This window comes from Malaclemys terrapin, chromosome 1, assembly GCF_027887155.1.
Source record: "Malaclemys terrapin pileata isolate rMalTer1 chromosome 1, rMalTer1.hap1, whole genome shotgun sequence".
Taxonomy (NCBI): Eukaryota; Metazoa; Chordata; order Testudines; family Emydidae; genus Malaclemys; species Malaclemys terrapin.
In genome coordinates, this window is record NC_071505.1 from 5,294,366 (window position 1) to 5,308,951 (window position 14,586).

Below are 14,586 nucleotides of genomic sequence, written 5' to 3' on the forward strand. Positions count from 1 at the left end.
GTTCACCCCATCCCAGCTGGGGCAGCAGCCTCCCCCTTCCCCCTTGGGCCAGCAGCCTTTCACCCCATCCCAGCTGGGGCCAGCAGCCTCCCCCTTTCCCCTTGGGGCCAGCAGCCTTTCACCCCATCCCAGCTGGGGCCAGCAGCCTCCCCCTTTCCCCTTGGGGCCAGCAGCCGTTCACCCCATCCCAGCTGGGGCAGCAGCCTCCCCCTTCCCCCTTGGGGCCAGCAGCCGTTCACCCCATCCCAGCTGGGGCAGCAGCCTCTCCCTTCCCCCTTGGGCCAGCAGCCTTTCACCCCATCCCAGCTGGGGCCAGCAGCCTCCCCCTTTCCCCTTGGGGCCAGCAGCCGTTCACCCCATCCCAGCTGGGGCAGCAGCCGCCCCCTTTCTCCTCCCCTGGCTGGCGGCAGCAGCTTCTCCCCCTTCCCCTGGGGCCTCAGCCCCCCACGCCGCTGCCCCGCTCCAACCCACATGGCCCCAGGTGTCCTCTCCCGCAGCCCCGCCCCAGCAGCAACCGCTCCAATCAGCGCCTGGGGGTGTGTCCCCCGCGGGGCAGCGAGCCAATGGCAGCGTGGGGGCGTGGCGAGCCCCCGGGCGGGGGGTTGAGCCGCACGTGCTGGCGCGGGCAGGGCAGAGGGGCGCATGGAGGAGGCGGGCGCGGCTGGCAGCGCCCTGCCCGGGGACGGGGCGCCCGGCAAGGGGAGGCCGCTGCAGCCCCCGGCCAAGGGGCGGGAGCTCTTCAGGAGCCAGCGGAAGGAGTCCGAGGTGAGAAGGGGCCGGGGCGCCCCGCCCCTCCCCGCCCGGGATCCTGGGGGCCCTGCAAGCCCGCCCGGGGCTCCGGGACCCCTATTCGCCCGCCCTGGGGGGAGAGGGGCCGCTCTGCCCGGGGCTCCGGGACCCCTATCCGCCCGCCCTGGGGGAAGAGGGGCCGCCCTGCCCGGGGCTCCGGGACCCCTATCTGCCCGCCCTGGGGGAAGAGGGGTCGCCCCGGCCGGGGGAGCTGCGGGGGGTCCCGTGGCTGTTCTTAGCCTCCGCTCGCAGCCGCCCGGGCGGAGACCCCCGGGCTCCCCGATCCGCCCCGGGGCTGGTTCCTCCCTAGGGCGGTGACGCTCCAGCGACAGGTGCCTCGGTCGCTGCTGGCCCGGCCGGGCGGAGCCGGGCGCCCCTGGAGCGGGGCCGGGCGGTGCTGGGCGCAGGGCGGCGGCGGCTGGGGCCGATGGTGCGAGTGGGTCGGTGGTTTGAGTCGGGGCCGCTCCGTGCTCGGCTCCACTGCCCGGATCGGGTAACAGACCCGCCCCCCGGGACACGTCCCGCCGCCGGGACGTACAGGAGCAGCTGGGGCTGGGGGCCCCGCGCTCCCCCTTCGCTCAGCCCGAAGCACCAGCCTGCGATGAGGGGAAACCCCCTGGGTGGAAAGGGAGCGGGGGCTGGGCGTGCTGGGGTCTGGCCCCAGGGGGCTGAAGTGGGGAGGGACTTGTCAGACCTTCCCCCGCCTGGGAAACCAACCCCCAGATCCAGCGGGAGAAGCTCTGGCCCCCAGGCGCTGAAGGCGGAGGCTGGTTTCTCCCGTAGGGCGTCTACCCTAGTGACCCAGCCCTGAGCTGGTACCCCAGGCGGTGGGTGCATGCCACCTCTATAGAGACGCAGCTGGCACCTACTGCGTAAGGATCCTTCTAGGGGGTTGAGATTTGTCAGACTGGGGGGAACAATCTTCTGCCCGCTCAGGTGCGCTGCCTCTAGCCACGGCTTTGCCAGGATAGGCCTGGCCTCTTATCGCCTCCTGGGTTTTGTGGGAGCGCCCATCTGCGTCGTATCTGAGTGCTGCCTGCTGCTGGGTGCCTTGGTGAACCATCCGATGTTGTACGTAGAGAGAGAGACTGACATCCCTGATTTGCACCAATCGGCTGATTCCCCGAAGCATGAGAAACCAGTCAGCTGCCAGGGATTAGGAAACTGCCATTACTGTCAGGTTATTTCATAATTGTTCATTCTGGGATTTCTTCCCCCTTCCTCTGAAGCGCCTGGTTCTGGCAGGCAGGGAGAGGATACTGATTAGATGGATAGCGGGTATCCGCCGGCTGGGCAGTTAAATGCAAAGTACTGCACGTTAGAAAACATAATTCCCACTATACAGACAAAATGAGGGGGTCTAAATGAGCTGTTGCCACTCAGGGAAGAGATCTTGGAGTCATGGTGGAGAGTTCTCTGCAAACATCCACTCAATGTGCAGCCATCAGAACAGCGAACAGACTGTTGGGAATCATTAAGAAAGGGATAGATTAGTCAGAAAATATCATGTTGCCTCTATATAAATGAATGGTACGCCCACATCTTGAATACTGTGTGGGGTTGTGGACACCCCATCTCAAAAAAGATGTATTGGAAAAGGTTCAGAAAAGGGCAAAAAATGATTAGGGGTCTGGAACAGCTTCCATATGAGGAGAGATTAATAAGACTGGGATTTTTCGGCTTGGAAAAGAGACCACTAAGGGGAGATATGATTGAGGTCTATAAAATCATGACTGATGTGGAGAAAGTAAAGAAGGAAGTGTTATTTACGCCTCATAACACACGAACTAAGGGTCACCAAATGAAATTAATAGGCAGCAGGTTTAAAACAAACAAAAGGAAGTATTTCTTCACACAACACACAGTCAACCTGTGGAACTCTGCCAGAGGCTGTTGTGAAAGCCAAGACTGTAACAGGGTTCAAAAAAGAACTAGATAAATTCATGGAGGATAGGTCCATCCATGGCTATTAGCCAGGATGGGCAGAGATGATGCCCTGGCTGGGATGATTTAGTTGGGGATTGGTCCTGCTTTGAGCAGGGGGTGGGACTAGATGACCTCCTGAGGTCCCTTCCAACCCTGATATTCTATGATTCTATGATGTCCTTAGCCTCTGTTTGCCAGAAGCTAGGAATGGGCAACAGGGGATGGATCACTTGATGATCACCTGTTCTGTTCATTCCCTCTGGGGCATCGGCCTTGGCCACTGTCAGCAGACAGAATACAGGGCTAGATGGAGCTTTGGTCTGACCCAGTGTGGCTGTTCTTAATTCCTACCTGGATTGTTAGCAGTATTTATTTAACACTCGGATGGAGCCCCATAGATGCCTGTAAGGGTTTATAATCCTGACAGGGAACCGGGGGAGATGGAAGGAGGAAGGCTGCACTGAGCAGAGTTCGGGGCTTACCAGCCCAGCCCGACATGCATTGTGTTAGATTTAAAAAAGAACCAGTATCATTTTAATGAGCGGGTCGCTGTGGGAAGGTTTCTGGGAAGAGGAGCGATTTGATGGCCACTTCATGGCGTGTAGGATCCAGGAGGACCCCGGTTCCAGCATGGGAGGAAGTAGAGAGGCGCTCGTGGGGAAGAGAGCAGAGGGGCTGAGAGGGAGGCAGAAGTGGCAGAGGACAGGGTCTCATTGAGGCTGCCGTTGATTTCAGAGGGAGGAGGCTGGGACTCTGTGCCTATTAGTGCCAGTGCAGCCAAGGCCCTACCAAACATGGTTTCAGGTCATTTCTCTCTCAGCCAAAACCTGCTGTAACTCCCTGTCCTGCCATTTCCAGACCTTTTGCTTATGGCATTCTTCGGGGAGTCTATAGCTCTGATTTGGGGCATCTCATCTCCACGGTCGTGGGTTTTCTTCGATGCCAGCTCCAGGGAATCGCTTACCCGCTTCTCAGTTTAACTCTAGGTCTGAACATGGTAGAAGAGAGAGGAACTGAGATGCTGGGGTAACCCAGCTGAGTAGACCTATGTAGTGAGAGCTTAATGCGTAGAACGCAGGCGGATGGCAGGAGGCGGTCTCGGTGGAGCAGGATTGGCCATGAACTGTAAAAACCTGTTGACGCTGCCCTATGTTCTGTAGGCATGAGTTGGAAGCTTTAGTTTAACCATAGCTCATACTTGGGCTTGGCACTAAACAAGATGCAAGAGAGGTGGTCTCTTTCCAGGCACACCCAGTTGACATGAGCAGTGGAATTCTGGCCTCAGTACACAGACACATTCAATCCATTTTCTGGTCCGAGGTGCAGGATTCTTTTGGTTTTAGCTTTGTGCGTCACAGCCCCTTTGCTGGGTGGATTAACATTTGCAGGTGCAAGGACTTAACTGAATTCCTCCAAGGCTTTAGAGCTCAGAACTTAGTTGGTCAGCGCCGTGTATTTGGTCTAAGCGTTGATTACGTACTACCCTTTGTGCAGTCAAGGCTCTCTAAAGGTGTGAACGGAGGGTCTGACAGAGCTGGGGACAGGGAGTTGAGACATCTCAGTCCTATTTCTGGCCCAGCTGCTGACCTGCTTTGTGACCACTGTGATTCTGCAGGAGCTGATGGTAAAACTGGCTATTTATCCCAGCTACATCAGGAATACTCCTTGCAGGACTTGACTTGTTTTCTTTTAAACCCAGAACAAGTACTTGATAATGTTGACTGGTCCTGAGGGCGTTTAACCTGGCCCATGTCGGCTTTCTAGTACAGATGGGTAATGGGACACTGGATCTTCAAATCAGATTAGTCTTCTCCCCACCCACCACCGCATTTGGTCTCCAATGGGATTGTGGCAGGCAGTTGGCCAAATTCAGCCTTTTAGTGATTTATCACAGGCAAAATCCATTGACTTCAGTGGAATTTCACCCGCCTAAGACAGACTGAATTTGGCCTGATATTTGATGAGCAGCTGGAATTAGGGATGAATTGCTTACGCCATTTGAAAGCTGGGATTTACGGTGGAGATGCTAAAAAGCATTGGTTTATACGTCCAACAGTGCTCAAAATAATGTCTGCTAAAATCATGCTGGAGTTCAAACAGGGAAATAAAGTAAGTTGGTAATCAGAATGATGTGAATGTAAGAAGTGAGACCTCGTGGCCTACTACAGCTAAAGACACTTTACCATTGGAAAGCCAGGGGGCTGGGCTCCCAAAGGTACAAAGTGCCTTCATTCATAACCCTAATAGTTCATGAGCTCTTGCATTTTAAGCCTGTTACTAGTCTTTCATATTTGCTTGTTTCTCATGGATCCAGGGCAGAATACAGCAATACGTGACACTTACCTAGCGCGCTAAATGTACAGACGTAACCAGTCTTCTCAATGCAATTTAAAGGGGGTGGCTGTTATCCCCACTTTATAGACGGGGACACTGAGGCAGAAGGGGAGTTGCTTGAAGCTGCACAGTAAATTGGTGGCAGGGCCAGGATTAGGGTCCAGAAGTACCTAATTCCCAGTTTTACTCTTTCCTGTACAATAGGCCATCTTGTGCGGTCTTCGGCCCAGGGACTTTTCACTCCCTGTGGAAATCTTCTGGCTTTTGCAGGCGTTTTGGCACTTTCAGCTGCTGCCGTTTGGTCCATGCCTAGCCACTTAGTCACGCTGCCTGCCTTCTCCTCCACTGATGGGGATTATTGGGCAGTGGAATGGAGGGGAGATGACCAGGGTTGAAACTTGCTCCCTATTATAAATTCATTTTTCCATCCTCAGTTTCTTCAAACACAAACTAACCGTTCTGGAAGTTCACCTGCCGATTCTCGCCCGGGGTACGTCTTCTATGGAGTTTGGTAATGGTGGACAGTTTTCATCCTGTGGTACTTGTAGACCTCAGCCAAACTTTCCGGTTTGGCTCGTGATGGTTCTAAAACGGCTCGGTCTAGGAACCACAAATGGTTTCATGGGCCTTATTGAGAAGGAGGGTTTTACTGTGCATTCTGGGTACAGTAGAAACTCAGAGTTACGAACACCTCGGGAATGGACTGAATGAAATGGTTCTTTCAAACGTTGACAACTGAACGTTGACTTAACGCAGCTTTGAAACGTTACTACGCAGAAGAAAAATGCTGCTTTCCCTTTATTTTTTTTAGTACTTTACGTTTAACACAGCACTGTACTGTATTTGCTGTTTTATTTTTTTGTCTCTGCTGCTGCTTGATTGCATACTTCCGGTTCCAAATGGGGCGTGTGGTTGACTGGTCAGTTCATAACTCTGGTGTTCGTATCTCTGAGGTCCTACTGTATATCGAAAGGACATACGATGCCCGATCATTGGAAGTGATTTGAAAACTTGGAGGAAAAATTTGGAAAACTTCACGACATTTGGTGCGGGTGGTTCATTTTGGGCCCAATCCAAAGCCCATTGAAGTCAATGAGTTGTTGCTGACGTCAGTGGGTTTTGCATTAGGTCCTGTTCTGACCATCTCTGCAGATGTTATCTGTCATTCATGATTATGAATATTGATGATGCAAACTATTACTTCTGGCACCCGCTCATGCTCGAACACTAAAACAGGATTTTAGTTTGGAATGGTGGGATTTTTTTTTTTTTTTATCTGCACCTGATGTATCAACTGATAGTTTTCAGGTTCTAAAGTCACTTCTTTTTAGTTGATATTTGTGGTATTTGTAGTTCTCCCATGTGTTGTGTCTCTCATCGGAGACTTTGTATGTGTTGACTCAACATGCTTTCTTCTTTATGATAATCATTTACAAAAGGTTCATGCCCCAATAACCAATTTCAGATCTCACGTTTTCCATCGGGTAAAGACACATGCGTAGCCAAAGAAATTGTATTCCATATAGGCCAAAATATAGCCACGGGACATTGTTACGTGGCTGAAAAAGGGAATGGATGGATGACCATAGTGATAGTTTGTCGACTCCCAGGAAACGTGAAAGATGCCTGTATAATTCTATTGGAACATAGTTTGTGGAAACCGAGAGAGATAATGTCACATTTCATAAAAGTGGGGGGAAATCCGAGGAGAAAAATGAGATCATCACTATTATTAGGTACTTCTGTTATCCAGATCTCATTTCATTATATACCTTTATCAGCTGAGGTGAGACAATTTTAAAAATCAACAACAAAACTTCAGTGCCTGACTTTGTAGTAATCTCAGCAAAAGGCTACTCACCTTAAGTAGTACTTCACTCGGTGAGTAGCCTATTGCTGAGTTTACTCATACATCGAGGTCCTTCGCTAGGGCCCCTGTTCAGGAAAACATCCTGGGAAGGGATTTTCCACGTGTACTACCTCGATATAACGCTGTCCTTGGGAGCCAAAAAATCTTACCGCATTATAGGTGAAACCGCGTTATATCGAACTTGCTTTGATCCACCGGAGTGCGCAGCCTCCCCCCCCCCCCCCGCCCTCCCAGAGCGCTGCTTTACCACGTTGTATCCGAATTAGTGTTATATCAGGTCGCGTTATATCGGGGTAGAGGTGTATTTGAGGATTCCCACATGGGTATGAGGGGCTTTCTCTTCTTTGGTGGTTTAAAGGGGGGGGAGGGTGGGCACGCTCATTTCACTGTATCATACCAGAGCTTTCCACTTAGGAGCAAACTGTGTTTGCATTAGTACCATAGGTCAGAACATGATCAGATGAGAAATGATACATTTAAAAGAAGGCCTGGTCCCTTTTGTAAGAGCCAGACTCCCCGACAGGTTGTGGGAGCCTGCGGTACCTACCTATTGCCCAGCGGAAGCCTGGCCTGCTTCCTATCGTCATGCCGCAGAGGTGCCCAAATATGGCTCTGGGAGGATGATAAAAATAGCTCTTCCCAATGGACCCTGTGTTTTAAGCAGGCGACAGGTCCTTCCACCCGGCTCTGGAGAACGGTGTCAGTAATGAGGCTCATGTATGCTTGGGTAACTGTCCCCTGATTCGAAGGCCCTGGCATGGTTTAATTTGACATGCTCCTGATAAGCCTTAATGGAAACCTTCATCAGTGGTGTGGGAAATATGTGCCGAGAGACCCCTGGCATCCTCCCAATGTTCTCCCAGCCCCTCACCCAGGGCTGCCTTGATTTTTCCTGACAACCCAACGGCTACTACATGGGCCTGATGGAAACGGCTTGTCTCCTCCAGCTCTCTTTATTTTAAGCAGAATGTTCTGAAGCTCTAAATAAAACATGCAGCAAAGTGAGATGCTGCGTTAGACCTGGACGGTTCTTCGCTGGGCTGCCGGTGCAGTGTGTGTGTGTGTATCGACTGTGATTATTCCATTTCTTCTGGATGTGCGAGACAAGCCCCTCGGTTTCCTGTCTTTGTATTGACAAAGGAATCTCTCTCTCCCCCCAGGGCTCAGTGGATTGCCCCAGTGTGGAGTTTGAGTACGGGGATGCCGATGGCTACACTGCTGAATTATCAGGTAAAGACATGTGCGAAAAATGGAGGTGAGAGGAGATTTTTGCCGCACATTGGTTTTACTGAGCTATTGAAGTCGGCCTCCGTTGGGTATAAAATCACTTGCAGAATAAGACAGGTTCAGTCGGAGATAGATATTTAATAATGTCATCTTATATTTATAGCGTGCCTTTCATTCCAAAGGGCTTTACAAGTCATGCACAGCAGAGAGGAATTACGTCACCCTTCATGGAAATGCATCCACTTCTGGGGTGGAACAAGAGCTACCTAACTGTGCTGCAGTTGAGGTTGGGAAGTGAAATATGTCACACGGCAAACCTTAAAGCTCCTGGTGAAGGCAGTTCTAATAAAACAGCTCCCAGCTGGCTGGGTTTGGTTAGCAAAGACCCAGAGTTCAGAGGTGTGTTCGCAAGGATTCACCTTCCGCCCCCGGGAGCGGATGTCGAGCAGTGTGTCTGTGGTCGCTGTGAACGTCTGCAACTGGCTGTTGACGCTGCCGCTGGTCACGGGCTGCCTCTGTTGGGTGCTCGCTGCCGCTTCTGCCCTGTTCTGAGGTTCCGCTGCTTAACCCAGATCTTGAGTGATTTCACTGGGTAGCAGGAAACCTCGCTACCAGTGCAGCCTCTGCGTTGTCTTTCTTTCACCACTGTCCTGACAGCAAGTCTAAGGCATAGCCCCTAGACCTGCTTAGCAGTGATTCGCCTCTCATAATCACTGAACAGAAACCGTGGTGATGCATAGATGCACTCTGAGCTCACTTCTAAAGTGGTGGTCACCTTCCTTGTCTAAGGCAACACCTCCCCTGACCGACGTGTAAATCTCCCCAAGTTCATTCGATGTCGGATCACGTTAAAACCCCCCTTTTCAGGCTCTCTCACAGGGAAAGAGGGTTGGTATTGCCTCCTCTCACTGGTGTCTGTATTGATGGGCCTGCCAGACAGGGCCTGAGCTGCCTTGAATGGTGGGGAGTGTTAATTTTGCCCGGGAAAGTTTTGAGCAAGAGATCTGCCTCCATCGTAACTTAAGTGCTCATGTGAGTGGATCTGTGCAGCTTCCTTGTCGCCCTTACTCCTGGCATCTGGAACAGGGTTGGATCCTCTTTTGGGATAGTCCAGAGGTGGGCATACACGAACAGCCAATAAACCAGCTTTCCTTTCTTCCGTGATGCACACAGCCTTGAGCTCTTGCGGTCTAAGACTCATGAACCATACCAGATGTTCCCCAGGGTGGGGCCTTATGAACCCCTATCCTAATTCCACAAACCCTCTTCAGCAAAGATTCCTCTCTTGCTTATACTGGATTGTAGTTCAATGTACCCAACGCCAAGTGGTCCCTTAGTGGCTAGAACGCTGAGTGATGTGACTCATTGAGGTCACGTTAGTATGTAGCCCGGGAGATTTGGCCTTTGCCATAATATAGATTTATCATCTAGTTAAAAAAAAAACCTGTCTCCATACATGTTTGTTTGTGCCCACCAAGATGTATTCAAACATACATGACTAAATAACTAAGACAAGAGTAGATAACCTCAAGAAGGATCACCTAGAAAAGTTAGATGGGTGCTGGAGGTCCATGTGCAAAGCAAAATCAGAATATATAACCATAGGGTTTGCCAGTAGGATCCTTCCAAGATGAAATGCAGCAGATTCTTACATGTAGCCAGGGGAGAATTCGATTTTTATCGGTAAAAGTCGATTTAATCATACATAGAAATTGATAAAAATATTTTCATTGGTATCCGGAATTTACAGATCGGCCGAGTTTGAAAAATGCTGCTTGAGAACTTCTGAGAATTTGATTTAAGAATATTTACTTTGTATATTTTGCATAGGATGTTGATGCTTTGTGTTTTTAGCAGGATTCCGCTTTAACTTCTTGAATCTCAAGTTCTACTCGCATTCAATAATTCTCTCACTTCCCCTCTGCAAACCTAAATCAGTAAGAATTAAAAAATGCTTAAAACCCAGATAACAATAAAAATGTTTAAAACCCAGAATTTTGCACAACTGTGAGCATTTAAAGGGATTTAAAAAAATGTCAGTATTATCTGATGAAATTGTTATTTATAGTTTTGAATGGCAATAGCAGGACGAAGATCAATAGTGTGATGGTGGGAGGAATAGCTCAGTGGTTTGCACATTGGCCTGCTAAACCCAGGGTTGTGAGTTCAGTCCTTGAGGGGGCCATTTAGGGATCTGGGGCAAAATCGGTACTTGGTCCTGCTAGTGAAGGCAGGGGGCTGGACTTGATGACTTTTCAAGGTCCCTTCCAGTTCTGTGAGATAGGTATATCTCCATATATTATTATGGTGAAAATTAAGGAGACTGCTGTTCATGTTTAAACCTACAGCTTTTCATCTGTCTAAAGGGCTTTGCACACGTTTGTCTAGTTAATCCTCCAAGCACCCCTTGGAGATGACCGAGGACGCATTTATGGCCTTATTTGCTTGATTTTGTGCGCGCTGAGAACCCTACATGTTCGTTTCTTTTGTATGTGAGAATTTTTTTCAAAATCTTGAAAAAATTGCGTTAAATGTTACAATCGCTGCTCCTTGTTTATTTTATGCGTAACCTTTCTGCCAGGTGGAATCAGCAGCAGCGAGGGCCGAGTTCAACATGTAGGGGTTCCTCTGAACACTGCAAAACAGAACCAACTCGAGTCCCCAGCCAGTAATCTGCAAAAATGGACCAGCACCCTGGGCGCCTCTAAGAGGCAGAACTTCCCCTCTTGCAAGCACGGAGTCTGTGTGTAACAAAAGAGAACCTTGAATAAAAGGGAAAGGGAACCAAGTACTAGTTTGGGAAAACACCACAGCCACATTCAAATCCTGTACCCTAAGCAAGCACCTCCCTGTCCAGTGCCCTGGGCAGTGGTCTTTGCCTCAGTTTCCCCCCTTGCAGTGGAAATGTCCGATGTCCCTTTAACACATCACTCCCCGCTCCCTCTGCTGCACCCAGCTCCCAGCTGGCTGGGTTTGGTTAGCAAAGACCCAGAGTTCAGAGGTGTGTTCGCAAGGATTCACCTTCCGCCCCCGGAGGGGGTGTCGAGCAGTGTCTCTGTGGTGTCTGTGCACGTCTGCAACTGGCTGTTTGCTGCCGCTGGTGCTTTACGCTGCCGCTGCTGGTCACGGGCTGCCTCTGTTGGACACTCACTGGACACTTCTGCCCTGTTCTGAGCTTCCACTGCTTAACCCAGCTGTTAGTGATTTCACTGGGTAGCAGGAAACCTCACTGCCAGTGCAGCGTCTGCATTGTCTTTCCTTCCACCACTGTCCTGGTAGCAGGTCTAGCGGCTATGCTGGTGGGTTACCGCTGGTAATCGCTGAACAGAAATGACGACGGTCAGGCTTTGTCTACGCTGGCACTTCGTCGACACAACTTTTGTCATTCAGGGGTGTTTAAAAAAAAAAAAAACACCAAAAAAACCACACATCCCGAACCACAAAAGTTTTACCAATGAAAAGCGCCAGTGTGAACAACGCTTTGTCGGCAGGAGCGCTCTCCTGCCAATAAAGCCGCTGCTGCTCGGGGGGGCGGGTGGAGGGTGGAAGATTTTTGTCAGAGGGAGAGCTCTCTCCTGCCAACAAACAGCAGCTACACTGTGCGGCTTTTCGCGGCACGGCTGTAGCAGCACAACTGTGTCGCTAAAAGCCTCGTAGTGTAGCCATACCCAGAGTTGAGTCTAATTAGCTCTGTCTTTAAACACTGGAGAGGGGATGTTACCCAGGGTTTTCAAAACCCAAAGCAGTGGTAACGTAACTGTTTCACTCCAGACACTGTCAGGAATAAATCAGTGGGAACACAGCAATTCTGTCTGTCTGAAACTTTGTATTCAAGTAAGCCTTTTCTTATCTAAAACTACAATTTATTAGATTTAAGCACACCCAGACATAAGCAATAGGTTGAGGACGTCCCAAATAGTTACCTAGAATCGGAGACGGTATTGAGTAATTAATGGCGGTCACTTCCTTGCCGGGGAGTAAGGTCTCAGGATAGCTTCAGAGGACTGCTCCGAAGTACTCTCCAAGAACTGGAAGAGCTCAGGGAGACAGAGTACAGCACAGGCAGTGGAAACCTCTCTGCACCATCCCTCTCAAATATTTACCCACCCTGCTGTGACGTTGCACTCCATATGTTTATGGAAATATGCTGATGAGTGGAAATATGACATAACTGGAATGTGCTTTATGCAAAAGCCATTTTGTGAGGTATCATTACAAAGCTTATAATCTACTAAGTGTGGTCATCCTATTTGTATGAATGTGTCATTCTTGTATCTAAAACTAGAAATATGACGTTAACTCTGAGGTCCTATTGTAATTATGCAGAGTGTGGGCCATTAATGGTGGTTTGGAAGCTTGGTGGCTCCCGTTGACTAGGACAATTGACTGTAGATGGCTCTGTTTACTTGCAAGCCTCCACTGCATATGTGCAGGCCAGTCCTGGAGGAATGGAGGAGGGCTCACAGGACATGTGACCATGTCACCTGGTACTGGAATCCATCTTTAATCTGATGCTTTTCCATTTAGAAAGAGGGGTGGGAACCCAGAGAGACAAAGGATTCCTGCCTTGTGCCAAAGCTATAAATGGGGGTGGAACAGAACAAAGGCCTCCCAGTCATGTGGAATCCCCTGCTTTTCACCTGAGACGCCTGCTGGAACTAACAAGGGCTGTACCATGGGACAGGATTGGGCCCAGACTAGAAAGGAGTCTAGTCTGTGAAAGAAGTTTATTGGAACATCTCTGAGGGTGAGGTTTCATCTGTAATCAGTTTCTTAATGTATTAGGCTTAGACTTGTGTGTTTTTGTTTTATTTTGCTTGGTAACTTACTTTGTTCTGTCTGTTAATACTTGGAACCACTTAAATCCTACTTTTTAGGCTTAATAAAATCACTTTTGCTTATTAATTAACCCAGAGTAAGTGATTAATACCTGGGTGAGCAAACAGCTGTGCATATCTCTATCAGTGTTATAAAGGGCGGACAATTTGAGTTTACCCTGTATAACAGGGATCTCAAACTCAAATGACCACGAGGGTCACATGAGGACTAGTACATTGGCTTGAGGGCCGCATCACTGACACCCCCGCCCCACTGCCCCTGGCCCCGCCCCCACTCCACCCCATTAATGAGGCTCCGCCCCCTCCCTGCCCCTATTCCATCCCCTTCCCCAAATCCCTGCCCCGCTTCTTCTCCGCCTCCTCCCCTGAGCGTTCGGCTCCCCGCTCCTCCCTCCTCCCTCCTGGAAAGCGCTAAACACCACCAAACAGCTGTATGGCAGCGCAAAGCGCCTGGAGGTTGGCAGAGGAGCTGGGACGTGGCGCACTGGGGGCAGCGGGTGAGGGGAGCTTGGCAGCCGCAGGAAATAGTGGCGGGGGGGGAGAGGTGCGGGGAGCTTGGCGGGCCGTAGCAAATAACTCCGCGGGCTGCGTGTTTGAGACCCTGCTGTATAAGCTTTATACAGAGTAAAGTGGATTTATCTGGCATCTGGATCCCATTGGGAGCTGGGTGCTGGAGCCAGGAGCACTTCTTAAGCTGTTTTCAGTTAAGTTTGCAGCTTTGGGGGCATGGGTCCGTGTTGCAGCAGGCCTGCGCGTCTGGCTCAACCAGGCAGGGTTCTGAAGGCCCCAGCTGGCAGAGAAAACGGGCTCCGAGGTAGTCTCAGCACATCAGGTAAGAGTCCCAAGGTGGGTCTTTGTGACCAAACCCGTCACATCTGCCTGCTCAGAAAGATCTCAAGGTCGTTTCCTACTGAACCCTTGGCCTGTTGTCCGGAAAGATGCTGAGTGCAGTGATGGCAATCTAGACTGCGAAACTCATCAGCTCACTTCCATAGGCTACCGAATAGCCATCAGCTGGTAACAACTTTTGACCACAGTCAGCTTGGGCTGAAAAGCGAAAGGCTTCCTGTCCCGTTCCTGGCCCCCCTCTTGTTGGGTGTCTGTCTGAGCTGAACCTAAGCTCCGAGCCGCATGCTGTGCCCTTATGACTAGAACATGCCGACTCCGAGCGTACCGGTGTTTCGTGTCAGCGTTTCGCTCAGGGGCTTTATCACACCCGCGTTCCAAACCCCAAGCCGAGCTGGCCGGGTGCTCAGAATAATCCTCAGGGTGGCTGGTAACAAGCAGCGGGAGGGTTATGTCGTTTGGTGTTTGTTTCCAGGGCAGGAATTACTTTACAGTGAGAGTTACTCAGCAGCTGTTCCCCTTCAGTGCTGCACAGTGCCCTGCTCTGTGGTCAGGATAAGTGGGGGGTGAGGGAGTTAAGCACAGGTCGGACCCTGTGCTCTTACAAGGGGAATGACTCTGGTGGTTTCTGCAGCGTAATTGTCAGGGGTCTGGAGCATTCTGCCAGCAAACTGTAAAAGGGTCACTATTTTTAGCTCTTCTAAGCAGAGGATCTGCTGGTGCAGACGGAGTTGCAGCACATTTTGTCAGTGAGGT

General features: G+C 50.6%; 1 protein-coding gene across 1 annotated transcript in view; it reads left to right on the forward strand.

Annotated features, from left to right (window-relative positions):
• Window positions 1-642: 642 nt before the first annotated feature.
• The window catches only part of STRIP2 (striatin interacting protein 2), a 62,679-nt gene continuing 48,735 nt past the window's right edge, over window positions 643-14,586 (forward strand). The window contains exons 1-2 of the mRNA XM_054013873.1: window positions 643-765; window positions 8,080-8,149. Of these exons, the coding sequence (XP_053869848.1) occupies window positions 643-765; window positions 8,080-8,149 (193 nt within the window). The remainder of the gene's footprint in view (window positions 766-8,079; window positions 8,150-14,586) is intronic.